Source organism: Giraffa tippelskirchi, chromosome X (genome assembly GCF_054371585.1).
Source record: "Giraffa tippelskirchi isolate mGirTip1 chromosome X, T2T-mGirTip1v1.2.pri, whole genome shotgun sequence".
Lineage (NCBI taxonomy): Eukaryota > Metazoa > Chordata > Mammalia > Artiodactyla > Giraffidae > Giraffa > Giraffa tippelskirchi.
In genome coordinates this window covers 135192953-135207442 of record NC_137289.1, presented here as the reverse complement: position 1 = coordinate 135207442, position 14490 = coordinate 135192953, and the positions used below count along the sequence as shown (strand labels likewise).

The window sequence follows — 14490 nt, the reverse complement described above, 5'->3', positions numbered from 1 at the left end:
AAAGCTTAAAGGAACAAGGAAAGAGATTAAATTTGAGCATGAGTGGTTAGAAACAGAAGCAGTAGAGTCAAAAGGAGTTAAGACTTGAGAAGGTAGCATATTATGGAGCAAAGGCTCTGGCAGAGATTACTTGAGTTCGAATCCCTATGAAATGTGAGTTCACTGCATCCCTCTTAGGTCAGGTCCATTAGAACAGAGCCTGAGAAGGGGTTTCTTAGATAAAGAAGTCAGCCACAGAAGTAGTTTCAGGAGAAACCTGTAAGGTGATGAGGAAAACATGCTGGTTTCAGAAGTTTAGCCTCTGTCTCATCTCTTAGAGGATTCTGGAGCCTGAGTTGCATCACAGAAATTGTTCAGCCTGGGATGAGGGGCTGGACTGTTCTCACTGCACACTGAGAGGTAACTGGTTTCATCTCCTAGCAAGCTCCAGGGGAGTGGATTCCCCTGAGCTAAGCTTAATCTTCCTCAGCCTGTAGCAGTTGCCAGGATGGGCTCACAATCCTGGTGGGACAGGGGATCTGGTGCAGCACCAGGTGACACCTGTGACACACACTCTCAGCTTAGATTCCTCATTTGTTAAGCAAAGGATGGTGATAACAGCACTTGCCTCATAGGACTGTAGTAAAAGAAAGACGCTAGGTAAAGCAGGAGTGCTAACTTTTGGGGACTGAAGCTAGGAGGATCCTGGGTGATTACAGAGATGAGTGTTTTCTGAAGATTTATTTTTATTCTTGGGTATTGCCTGATACCCAGGTGATTGGGCTATCTTAAAAATAAGGAGTTGGTAGGATCTGTAGCTTGAAAATTTGGAACTATGTGTATTAGTCTCCTGTTGCTGCTATAACAAATCACCACAAGCTTAGTGACCTGAAACAGCACAAATGTATTATTTTGCAGTTCTGTATTTCTGACTCAGGTCTCAGTGGGCTCAAGTCAAGGTGTCCGCAGGGCTGCTTTCCTTTCTAGCTGCTTTAGGAGAGAATCTTTTTCCTTGTCTTTTCTAGCTTTTAGAGGCTGCCCACATTCTTGGCTCCTGCTCCCTTTCTTCTTCAAAGCCAGCAATGACTGGTCAAGTCTTGTCACATGGCATCACTCTGACACACTCCCTCTCCTAACTTCCTTTTCCTCTATTTATATAGACCCTTGTAATTAATTACACTGGACTCTCCTGGATAATGTAGGCTAATGTCTCCATCTCAAGATCCTTAATGTAATCACATTTTAAACATGCCTTTTGCTGCAGAAAGTCATCTTTTCACAGGTTCTAGGGATTAGAACATAGACCTCTTTATTATTATAGGGCATTATTTTGTCTCTGATACAGAGATTGGCAAACTCTTTCTGTCAAAGGCCAGACAGTAAATAACTTTGGTTTTGTGACTTGCAAGATCTCTGTTGCAACTACTTAACTCTGCCACCGAAGGAAGCAAATAGCCACAGACAATATGCACTTGAATGAATGTGCCTGTGTTCCCATAGAAGTTGAGCTATAGACACTGAAATTTGAACCTCGTATAATTTCCACATGCCATGAGACATTATCCTTCTTTCTATTTTCTTCCAAACCATTGAAAAATGTAAAACCCAGGCTTGCCCTGCAGCCTGTACAAAAACAAGCAGGAGGTTGGATTTTGGCTTGTGGCTGTCTTGGTTTAGAATACTTTTTGTCCTAGCCTATTTAAGGGTTTAAGAAATAATCTTCAAGTGTTTGGAAGAATTTCTTCACTGTGCTTGGCTGGTTGTCATACATATTGCAAACCTTGACCTTGTGGCCTGCACTTCTTCTATTGGATTTTTGTTCCCCATGAGAACTATCCTCTTCTTAATTTTTCATAAAAATTGCTGAAGGTAAAATGGTAATGGTTGGTCTTAAAACCTTATTCCTGTATGGATGGTAGATTTTTGGAAACAGAAGCTCACTAAAATGAATACTCAAATTATGTGAGTTAATCAGAGAAAATAATCTGTACGTTGACATTTCTATTTTTTCCCCATTAAACCAGAGTCACTCAGAATATGTTAACATTTTGTTGGAGCTGGCTAAATTGGTGAGAATAGAGAGATGGGTGAGAAAGAAATGTGTAGCATAATAAAATAGAAATTATATTCAGGAGCACCTTGCTGGGGTTCGTTTGCCATCTCACAATATGTTATGACTACCTCTGATGTATTGAATGCAATTTTCTCCTTAAAATACGGCACTGTTTTCTTGCTATCATATTTATGCCTCTTGCTGAATGATGGTTGGCTGTGAAACACTCTTATTTTTTGTTTTTCTTTCTGTTAGGTGAAGGGGAAGAGGACGCTGGGAGAAAATATTGCCGATAATGGAGGGCTGCGACAAGCTTTTAGGGTATGCACTGCAATGTTTGCTGTGATTTTACAAATTAAGCTATAAAATGCCATTTGGGTGCACCTCACTTTACACTACAGACATTTTCTTGAGGAGTTAGATTTCTATAAATTCTGTGAATTTCTGTAAATTGAATTATATTTCCCCATTGACTGTTGTATTCTGTTATACGAGTAGAGCTACATTTCTTTCCTTTTTCTTTTTGGAGAATAAAGTCACCCTAACAGTAATATTTGTTATTAAGAATCATGTAGTTAAAAGATACTTTTCAGAGGATACTTTTAATGTAGTCTTAAAACATGCTACAGAAATCTTCCTGGGGCTAGGTTTGTAGGTATTTTCTTTGAGTATACTCTATGCAACCCTCCTTACAATTTTCTCTTAAAATACTAAGCTTCTAAATTACAGTCAGAGGCTAGTGTTTCACATATAGTGGGCCAGGTAGGAGTCCATAATAATGTTTTCATTATCCTCTGGCCCACGGTTAAGCAAAACACATAAGGATGATGTAGAAAGATATTCTTAAAGCTATATGTATTCAGTGTCAAGAGCAAGCTGTTATTCTGAGGTTATATTCTTTCTCTAATTCTAGTTAAAATATACTTTAGTTTATAAAATGATGGTGATCAAAGATTATATTTTTCTCTCTTACCTGGCAAAATAAAAAAATTTGCTAATAGATTGGTCCCAAGACTTATTTCCATAGGGCTTGCCATTGTGTTAGATTTGTTTGTTCTCTGGTAGGAATAGAAAGAATAGCTTTTTTGGGGGGAGGAAAGGATGTTACTTAACATGTGCCTACTTTGGCCCAGGTGCTTTGGTATCTGTTGAGTGAAAGGTCTTTTTGCAGATGAACCTGTCTCACTATTAAGCAACACACCATTGACTTGCATTTCAACACACCATTGACTTGCATTTCCAAGTGTTTGTTTTCTTAAAGGAAAGCTTGACAGGATACATTTTGCACATGGGGGAGGATATAGTTAATATCTGTACTGGAGGAGAAAAGAGAAAAGCCATTATTGCAGAGGGTCATCTCCTCTACTTCTCTCCCCAGGCTTACAGGAAATGGATAAATGACAAGAGGCAGGGAGTTGAGGAGCCTCTCCTACCAGGCGTTGAATTCACCAACAACCAGCTTTTCTTCCTGAGTTATGCTCATGTGAGTAAGATTGAGGAAAGGGCCTCAGAGATAAAATGTGGGACTTTGGCTTGCTTCCTGGATCAAAGGTCTGGAACAAAAGTTTAATGACATAACTTTTGATTTTAGCTGAAATTGTATCTTGCTGCTTATTGTCTGGATAAATTTCACGTTCTTCATGTTCTATGGGATATAATTAATTAACTGATTGAATCAAGGCTTATTGGTATATTTTATCAAGTGAGTTACCAGCCCTGTGGTGACTCACTTGATATTTCTTTAGTATATCCTGACTTCTTAATGTATTTGATACTATTTGTAACCATTTCTAGTGACTCATTCTCTAGAGTCTTTCTTGGCTCTGTCATTTCCTGCATTTCTCCTCCTTCACCTCATTTGCTGACTTGATCCCACCACTCTCAACCTGGGGGGCCCTCAAGTCTATGTTCCCAACTGCCAAATGAACACGTGAAAAGTACTAGAGCTGAAAACAACAGCAGCAAAGGTGAGAGTCATATCACCCTTTTGCCAGTTTAATGGGCTCTCTGAGCAGAAACTGAAAGAAGATGTGCCTTAAATAAGGCACAATTCTGAGTTTGAGTATCTGGCCAATGATACAAGTGCCAGTTGTTCTTTGTTATTGCCCTAGTTTATGTCACAAATATGTAGGCCTCATTTTGAAACAAGTCTGGGTTGGGTTGATGAAGTTCCTGATGCATGGCCTCACGGTGGGCAAATCTGTATCTGTATGCTCAAAACTAGGCAGAGGTTTTCATCAATACAATCTTTTGTTCCTAAGTCTTTTCATTCACTCCTCGGTAAGCTCATTAATTTCCATGTCTTCTTCAGTTGACTCCGGTTAAAGGATTCTCATCTGTCTGGGGTCTGTTTTCTCTTAAAGCTGACATGACAGCACTAAATAAATGATCATTTATCAACCTGACATCAGCAAAAGGATAATCAACAACAAAATGACTCTCCTTTCTAGTTCTCCTACTTCTTTCTATCAACATACCCTCACTGTCAGCCTTTGGGTCTTCCTGGTTAGAAAACCTGGACTCTTAGGTCTTATTTAATCTATCTATCCTCATTTATATGACATGTGTCTCAAAAGCTGATGTTTCATCCCATTCACTGTTCTTCAGATTCAGCCTCTCTTTCTCCCCATTACCCTGTCCTGTCATCTGTAGACTAAGCCTCCATCTCTTCTGCTTTGAATTATCCCAACAGCCTTATGGCATGTTTTCCTGATGTGGCTTCTTTTCACCATTGTCTATCTTACATGCCACTGAAATACCATTTTTATTTCATAACTGACCTGCTGAAAGAACTGCAGTGGCTCCCAGGTGCCGACCACATTGAAACCAAATGCCTTTCAAAGTTCTCCTCAGTCTTATACAACTCTACCCAACCAGCTCTAAATCCCCGTAGCTCCACCAGACTCACCCTTAGCTGGGCAGGTGTCCTCACTTCCACTCCACAATGTCATGCTCATCATTGTCTCTGGTTTTGCTTTAGATTTGCCTTCTGCAAAGTGACCCTCTTTGTACTTCTCCCCCTCAGATTATTCAATTCCATCTTTACCGTTTAGGATCCATGTCAAGTATTACCTCTTCCACATGTTCCACAAACTTCCCTATGGATTCCAGTTCTCATTAAAAAAAAATCTCCAACTCCTTTGCACTTATCTTCTTTGCTATGCAGTTACCTTGTTATCAAAATGTTGAAGATTTTTTTCTTCATAGCTTATGTATCTTCATACACTTCTTATTTATCTCCATAGCATCCAACAAAGAAGCTGGGTATATTGAAGACACTTGATGTTTTTAGACGAATTGCTTGAAAAGGATGAGATTAACACAGTTCAGTTAAGGAGACTTTCTTTTGGGTCAGTACTGGGTCAGATATCCAAAATAAGCGTGCAAATATAGATAGAACTTTCTGGAGCAGGGATTGGCAAACTAGGACCCATGGGCCATATGTTGCCTGCTGTCTATTTTGTATTGGAAAACAGCCATGGTCTTTACATATTGTTTATGGCTGTTTTTGTACTACAGTGCCAGAGTTGAGTACTTAGAATAGAGACTTACAGTCTGCAAAGCCTAAAATATTTATTATCTGTCCCTTTACAGAAAATGTTTGCTGTCCCATGCTCTAGAGGACAAAGTACAAGGTCCGTCAGTTCTTATTTAGGTTCTTACTTACTTAAGGTCCATCTTAGTAGATGAAGTAAACTAACTGCTATTAACATTACAGTCAGTTTTGAAATGTCTCCAAATAAAATTCCAAACTATATATGACTTACTTTAAAGAGATTAAGAAGAAAAATGGCAAGTGATTTTATATTACTAATGAGAAGTTTCTCTTGGAGCTTTTCCCTACTGGCAGAATGAGATTTTCAACCTTTTGTACACTGAAATAAGTCTGCTCATAAGGAGGAAAATTATTTTGTCTCCTGAGAAGGTACTAGGAAAACGGTAACAAAAATGTGTTTTTAGAAATCTCTTAAATGATATATGAAGCAAAGACAGTACTATATAATAATATAAGTGGAAATAACATTAGAAAAAGTGAGGTGGAATTGATTGTGAGAAACAACTTCCCCTTAGCTAGCTTCTGAGGAAGTTAAGTACTCCCATTACAGAAACATCTTTAGAGTCAAATTAAGAACCACTGTGATGGATGGTTTATCTTCTCCAAAAGCAGTAGCATCATATCACCTTTGCTGCTGCCTCTATCACTGTAATTTCTGTCAGTTTTTCCTTAGATATTCTTATCCTTCTTTCTTCTCATAGCTCCTCATTCAGTGGACATTCATGGAGATCCTTCCTGGGACCCATAAATAATCTTCGAATTAGTCTCACTTCCTCCTACTCCTATGGCCCTGGCAGATAAATCTTTTGAAAATATATTTTTAATCACCTTTATGCTCATTAACAATGTTTAAGTATTGTTAAACAAGATTAGCAATACGTTAACCTAAATATGTTAGCCTCTTGCTCAGGACTTGCTCAGGCCAGAAATCTGGCCCCATCCTCGCCCTTCTCTGGTCCCCCACTGCTGCCCACTATGCACCACACAGTCCAGCCAAGCTGAATGTCTTGTTTTGTTTCCTCTCAAATACGTCTTTGTTTCCATTTTCTCCTCCACTTGGAATTCCCGCCATCATATTCATGTGTCCTGGTTCTATTCATACTTCAAGCTATATCATATTTCAAGATACACTTCAAATCAGGATTAAGTAGGTTATGGCACATGAATAAACAGTACAAGGAAAAGTTTTCTTCTTGTTCATGTTCCATGTGTAACATGGGTCAGCAGTGGGCCTCTGCTCATAGTTAACTACTCAGGACCTGGGTTTTGGAATCTTTATCTTGTAGGTGCTTCCACGGTCACTACAGGAGTAGGGAAGGAGTAGGGAGGAAATGTGCACTGGCCCTTAATGTAGCATCCTAAATTGTTTTTAATACTCTTAAAAGTTCTGCCAGATTTTTAACGCTTCCCCAAGGAAGTGATATATGTCGCTTCTGCTCACAAGCTATCCTAACTTCAAAGGGGGTGGAACAATGTCCTCCTATCCAAGGCCTGAACTAAGATGAAGCAAACAAGGCGCCCAGGGTGCAAAATCCTTCCTGCTTATGACCATACTCAATAATGGATGAGTGATTCATTTTACTGATTCAAATGAATATGGTTAAATTTGATAACGGCTATTCCAAACATTATGTTAATTGAATGAATACATTGGTTGATTCCTGGACACATATGCTATTCTCTTCATTTAAAGCATTTGTCTGGAAACCTGTCTTAATTTACTCAAATAGTGAAAGTATTCACAGTGATAAAACCTTCTACTCTGAGGATTGGAATAATAGATGTTACTACTGATGAAGGTTTATCTGATCTACTAAAACAGCTTGTCATCCATTGAGTCTCAAATTACTCTTCGTGTAATTTGAAGCAGTTAAGGCAGTACACACTGTGATTGAAATGGAAGCATAATCATTGGGATGTTTTTTCTTCTAGGTGAGGTGCAATTCCTACAGACCAGAAGCTGCTCGAGAACAAATCCAAGCTGGTGCTCACAGCCCCCCTCAGTTTAGGTAAGTAGACATATGGGTGACACGAGTTTTTAACTGTGCATCTCCACCTCCTCTCCTCCCCAGCCATCCCAGGGCTCTATGAATAGGTGATCTGAAAAACAGCCTGCATTGTGAACAGTGATAGCTCCATTTCACAGACAAAAAAAAAAAAAAAAAATCTGGCCAAGCAGAAACTAAACGTCTTTTCTTTAATTAGTAGGAAGCTGGTTTAGCCAGTATTCTCACCTAAATTTTTGTAGTAGGCTTTTGTACACACCTCTAGTATCAAGAGATCTGTGAAATTGTACAAGACTCCAAAGGTAATTTAGAATCCAAATCATAGCTTTAGTATTAATTCCCACTTACTATCTTCCAGTTTTTGAAAGGCAGCAATCCATGGGTGCCATGAGTGCACCATGGGTGCTCCATAAACTGGCATGTTTGATTTATCCAACCACCTACTTTTTAAAAATATTGACCAAAAAATTCTTTTTTTAGATACAAATGAGCTCTTATGTACTGTGCCTTAAAACACCTAGAGCTCTGGTTTAATTTGTGTTGTAGAGTATCCTATTTAATGCCTCTCATTCTTTCATGCAGCCAGCCAACAGACATGAATGAGTGCCCGCTTACAGAATAGCTCTGAACACAAAGGAGGATATATGGTGGCATTTAACTATTGTAATTCATATCTAGAGGCAAAAGCTCTATGTTTTAGCTTTTAGTTTGAGTCTTATTTTGAAACAGTTGCTTATATATGAAGGGAAATGAATTACCACCTTAATTGTCAGAATGTATAAAATATTAAGTAAAAATAAAATTAAGATTACTATTACCTACGCCATATTAAATTTCTAGCATAGTTTGAGGGAAATTTTCTGTACTAAGGGACAGAGTTATAATAGTAAATCCAAGAAACACAGTAATTTGTATTTATTTGTTCTTTGCTTAGAACATATTATTTCTTGGTATCTTTATATGTAATGTTTAAATGAATCTCTTAGCATATTGTAGGAAAGTCATCTAAAAGTTCGATATGTTGAAATATTATTCCCAAAACCTTGCCTTAGAAATTCTTAAGAAATTGACTCTAAATTACCCCATAGCCTAAAAATCTAATCACTGTGTTAGAAATTCTCCCCCACTGAACTAAACTGTCAAGAATGCTGACAGTCTCTAATAGACTAAACTGTACTTCCACTGACAAATGATGCAGGTGAAATCACACAATAGATTAATTACTCAACAGATAAGTTCTTAGAAACTAAGTTCCTCTCACTAACTTGTTGCCTATAATGTTGGATTTTAACTGATAATTTTCAGAGTACACTTACCTGTCAGCTAAATTTGATCCTTAACGCTTGCCCAGGGTGAATCATACTGTGTGTGAAACCTGCATCCCTCCCTGTGTGTGTGTGTGTGTGTGTGTGTGCACTCAGTTGCTCAGTCATGTCCGACTCTTTCATCCCAACTGACACACAAGAGGTTATGCGGGTTTCGGGTTACAAGCCAATATATTCGTTCAAATGCCCACAGGGAACAAAATCGTTAGGGAAGAAAGAGTCATTGACCAAGAATACTGTCTCTAGTCAGCCTTTTGAACATGCAGTTGAGTAAGAAATAGATGAGGGGGGTGGTTTTTTGATAGCTTGTTAGTGATGTCTGCACTAACTGTAGATTTTGAGTGTAGCAGAATTCACACAATGGAAATACCACTTCCAAAAGGCAGTTACAATCAAAGTGCTGAGTAGGAATCTGTAGTCTTTACTGCAGTCAGGCAGGGAACTTGAAAGAACATCAGATTTGGGAGCTAACTCCAGTAAAGCATTACTCATCAGTAACAACTAGACACCATTCATTAGTATACTGTTTCATGAACCAAATTCTAGGTAAATATGAGCCTGCAAGCATAATAGGAATTTATAGAAAGTGTTTCTGTGGATTGAATGAGTTCTTTAAAGATAATTTAGAGATAGCAACAACATGAATGAATCTTGCAGACATAATACTGAGTGAAAGAAATCAGAGACAAAAGAGTGCATACAGTGTGATCCACTGATGTGAAGTTAAAAAAACGGTAGAATTGATCTGTGGTCACAGAGGTCAGGCTAGTAGTTATTCTTGGAGGTATTACTATTAGGGCATACACGGGAGCCTTCTAGGTGCTGAAAATATCCCATGTCTTGATCTGGGTGGTAATAACATGGGTGTATACATGTGAACTCAATGAACTTTACATTTTAAATGTGTATATGCTACATCAGTTATATGTTCCATGAAAAGTTAAATTAAAAAATAGTTAGAAGAGCTATGGAGAAGGCAACGGCAACCCACTCCAGTACTCTTGCCTGGAAAATCCCATGGACGGAGGAGCCTGCTAGGCTGCAGCCCATGGGGTCGCTAAGAGTCGGACACAACTGAGTGACTTCACTTTCACTTTTCACTTTCATGCATTGGAGAAGGAAATGGCAACCCACTCCAGTGTTCTTGCCTGGAGAATCCCAGGGATGGGGGAGCCTGGTGGGCTGCCATCTATGGGGTCGCACAGAGTTGAACATGACTGAAACGACTTAGCAGCAACAGCAGTCTCAGCTCTGTTAATTTTCTTGGAAATCTACTTAACCATTTTGGACTTCAGTTATCTCCTTGTAAATAGACTAAATGAATGGACTATTTTTATCAAGCCATAGGTTGCTAGAGTTTTATTCAGAACCTGTTGATTTGTAAGAATTAAATGACATGGACTATGACGTATCTTTTTCAGGGTCAATGGTGCAGTTAGCAACTTTGAAGAATTCCAGAAGGCTTTTAATTGTCCATCCAATTCCACTATGAACAGAGGCGCAGAATCCTGCCGGCTCTGGTAGTAGGACTGTTGGTTCCTGCCATCCTGAGAGAGCTGCGCAGTGCTCATCACCTACTGCTTTAGGCCTATGTTCCCCTGAAGATGTTTATTTTGACGCATCTTCAGTATTTGGGTATTGCTTAGATCTAAACATTATTCAAAGTTGTAAGACTTAAAAAAATGGAATACAAAAAATCGAATCACATATGTTTCTTTAGAAAGCCAATTAAGTCCCCAGGCTGCTTTTGTTAAAATGTCGTTTGCTGAATTGTTGCTATTGTCCATTTTAATGTATAAGTTGCAGCTAAGTGGTATGTACCATTTTAATCTACAGCTTTGCAGGGGCCCTAGGTAGAATATATCCAGAAAAAAAAAATCAGCCTATTACATTAGCAACCCTCAGTGGTGTGGACATGTGCGAGGCTACCTGGGAGGTCTTCCTGTGCTGTTAGATTTCCTGCACCATCCTTTCATAGCATTGATTAACTCTAAGGTGGTTAAGTCAGAAATACGTTGAATCCTCATTTGACAGTATTTGATGACGTTCTGGCCTTCAGCTTTGGAGTCTCTTGGGATGAAAACATGCCTCATAGCTTGTATCTGATGTAGCCCACTGCCCTGTTCAAGTCAGAATGAACAAAGCTGACAGAAAAGACTGCTTGGTGAAGGCTTGAGTTTATCAAATAGTAAGACAAGGCTGTATCTGTAAGTCCCAGAAGAAGTCAAAACTCCTAGTCATGCAACTGCAGGCACAGTAGGAAACAAAATCTCCAAAATTTGACCTATTCTGTTCAAACCTTGGCAGTTATGTCATCTGCTAGATGCTTCTCTTCAGTCTAATTTCTGGTTGTCTTGTTATCCTCATATATGTGCATTCTCCTGTTTCTGAAATGAGTAGGCATAAAAAAATGATTTTCTAATTCCCCATTAGGAACGTATGGCTTTCCTTCCCCTTGAGTGCAAAGGGACAAACCCCACATTGAGGCTCAGTTACCTCTTTTAAAAATAATTTTTGAAAAATTTCTTGATTAAAGACATGTTAGAATCTATTGATTGAATTTAAAATTCCCTGCATAGTCCAAAGAAACATAATGTTTACTTTTCAAGACTTCTTCTAAAGAGTTTATAAGAAAGAGCATTACTATGTTTTCAATCCTCAGAACTCTGTCCTTTCAAAGGAACTATTCCATGTCTTATTAGAGAGTGTGTGTGCAGGATAAAATTATAACAGCCTTAAAGTGCTTACCTGGCATTTTTGCTTTTTAAAATAGACATCTCCCCTTCCCATTATTCCTTGTACATGTGGTTCTAGGTTAAGCTGGTCAATAGGAAAATCTCAAAAGCATAATGACAAATTCAGGCTAACCATAGGAAGCCATTTTACATCCCTGGGATTTGTCATTAAAGACTGTGTGTGTGTGTGCACACACGCCATGTCCTTTGGTAACCATGGGAACGTAGGGGAGAAAAATGCAGGGGCACTATCATGAGGAAAACAATTTCAGTGCATTAGTCAGTGGAGAGTGATTTTCCCCTTGACTTCCTCCTCTCTGAATCGATAAACTCTGAAGGGCAGCTACCTTTTCTTCCTTAACCATGACCTGATATCACCTTAGTTTGCATTTTCAAAAAAGCAGTTAAGGGTACTGGAAACCTCCATGTCTTTTCTCTAGAGGAATCATTCTGCTTTGGTTTAGACCTAGAAGATTCTCCTTTTTTCATTCCTATATCTGGACATTTAAAATCAGCTGAAGTTTTTAAGGCTTATATCAACAGCATATTCCTTCTATATTTCTCTTTTTAAACTCCAAATAAACACATTCCTGCCGGTCAGAGAAAGTGTTTGATAAAAGCGTAGAACTATGACTTTGGGAATGGGACTTGTTCAGTCACTTAATGGTTTAGGAAAACTGGTTGGTGAACAGTTGGGGCCTACAGAGTTTCTAAGTGATATGGCTACTTGTCTTGACTAACTTTACTTGATATAACTCAATTATACTGAAAGCTGTTGATAGGATGGCCATTGTTAAAACAGACTCAGAGTAGCCCAAATCACCACGACTTGCTGGGACAATTTTCTAGATTGAATTTCCAAATTCATGTTCCTGTTCAGATTTTCACAGTCCATTCTTATTGTCCCTTCTCTTCAATACAGGCTAATAGAAAAGAGTCAGACACCGATTAAGTGGTGTAAGGAAGAAGGTAAAATGCGACTAGAAGTCAGGGGAGGAGAAAGGACAAGCTGGCCTAAGAATGTGACTCTGAAGAGAATGCAGGATTTTGGCAGTTCTGCTAAGCACATCCACTGGAGGAGAGCCATAAAATTTTACAAAAATAATTATGCTAAATTAAAAGGAAATTAGATATTGGATCTCAGACTATGACTGCCATAGCACACTTCTCTGATTCATATACCAGGTATTCTGCCAGTGAACTATTGCCTGGGAAATGGAAGGCGTTAGGTTTTTGTGAAATTCTCCTGGTTTAGTTAAGGTTCTTACGTGTATAAAATGGTCTTGTTTGGCTTATCATCATTGCCCAAAGTTTGTTGAGCTTTTTACCAACCACACAGCACTGGCCTCCTATTTCCATTTTTTCCTTTTATGAGATGGAGTTGGAAGTGACTACTGCAAGCTCAGGATTCATAAATTATCCTTAAGTTTATTCAGTGCCTTTCCTCAATGGAGCTTAAAGCATAGCACATAAATTTTATCTTATTTAGCCCTAGAGCATCACTAAGAAGCAACTAGGAACTGTAGCTTGCCACATAGGTTATGCTTGCACCAGATCAGTGGAGAGGTTTGAGATTGCTTCTCAAGTACCCCAGAGTCAGGAGAGTTAGAGCCTTTGTTCTTTGGGCTGCTTGCCTTTGCATTAACCTTCATCCCTTAGGTCACCTCATTTCTGAATACATTTGTTCCAGCAGTATTTCTATAATTACTTAGCGTTTGATAAGCTTCTTCCTTGATATTTTTAACAGTATGTCTCAGTTGCATATTAAATTATGGAAGAATATATTATTATTTCAAGCAACAACATTCTCATTGCCAGTGGCAGTGCCGCACTGGTTCGAAGAAAGGTGTTCTTGGATTATGCATTTCATATCTAAATGGTCTTTGTATTTTCTTCCCTTACTTGTGAAACAATGTGAATGATCATTTTAAGGACAATAAAAAGTTGAAGATATTCTGTTTCCTTTCTTTTTAAAAATAATATTAAAATTGATTGCATCCATTAACATACTCAGTTCTGTTTTAGACAATATTTGCCTTAAAAGTACACAAAGCACTGTAGAGGACTAGGTTTCTTGGTTTAGGAAAGTGAGATTTGAATGCAGTAACTTTCTCTGTAGACAATGAGAGATTTGAGAGTTGGTCATTATATTTTCTTCCAGGATATAAGCGTATATGGTTTATTGCTTATGCAGTTATATTCCTAATGAGGAAAAGAGAGGCTTCTGAGGAAATTATCAACCATGGTATGGCTGGTCTTGCAAAAGTGACAACATTACAGTTACTGTCAAACCAAAGAATCTCTATTTTGCTGTCACCTTTCTTTAACCATCAAGTCAGATTATGGTCACTCATTCAGTACATAGTAACTGACCACCATTTGATTTAAGTTACTGAACTAGCTGTATTTAGGCAGATCATGTGCAGTTTCAGCTTCAGTGAACAGCCTGGTCTAACATGGTAAACAGACACATAAATTGCTACATTCACCCTGTATCATGGCAAGTGTGATGAAATTCAAGGACATTGGGTTGTGGTTTGGTGCACAGAGAAAGATTTATTCAATTCTCCTCAAGTGGATGCTATCAGAGTTCTCTCTACCCAGATCCCAGCCCTTTTACTGGGGACCCTAACCTCACCTTCTGTGTGCTTTTTTTTTCTCATTGGCTGTAGATCTCTAGGATGGCTGCCCTCATGCTACTGGAGCCTCTGTGCCCTATGTACTTCCAGAGAGCTGGAAGTGCCTGCCATTTTCATCCCCTGGTGACCTTTGGACAACAAGTGAGTGGTTGCTGCTGCTGCTGCTAAGTCGCTTCAGTCGTGTCTGACTCTGCGAC

At 38.7% G+C, this 14490-nt stretch overlaps 1 protein-coding gene across 5 annotated transcripts in view; it reads left to right on the top strand.

The window, feature by feature from the left end:
• Nucleotides 1-13607, top strand: part of PHEX (phosphate regulating endopeptidase X-linked) — a 228124-nt gene extending 214517 nt beyond the window's left edge. For 4 of the 5 annotated variants that reach the window (XM_081565946.1, XM_081565944.1, XM_081565947.1 and 1 more), the window contains 4 exons: nt 2288-2353; nt 3411-3515; nt 7521-7597; nt 10341-13607. In XM_081565946.1, coding sequence (XP_081422072.1) covers nt 2288-2353; nt 3411-3515; nt 7521-7597; nt 10341-10443 — 351 coding nt within the window. In that variant the 3' untranslated portion in view covers nt 10444-13607. Of the gene's footprint in view, nt 1-2287; nt 2354-3410; nt 3520-7520; nt 7598-10340 lie in introns of all 5 variants that reach the window. The other variant, XM_081565948.1, reaches the window with a different exon arrangement.
• The last annotated feature ends 883 nt before the right edge of the window (nt 13608-14490 follow it).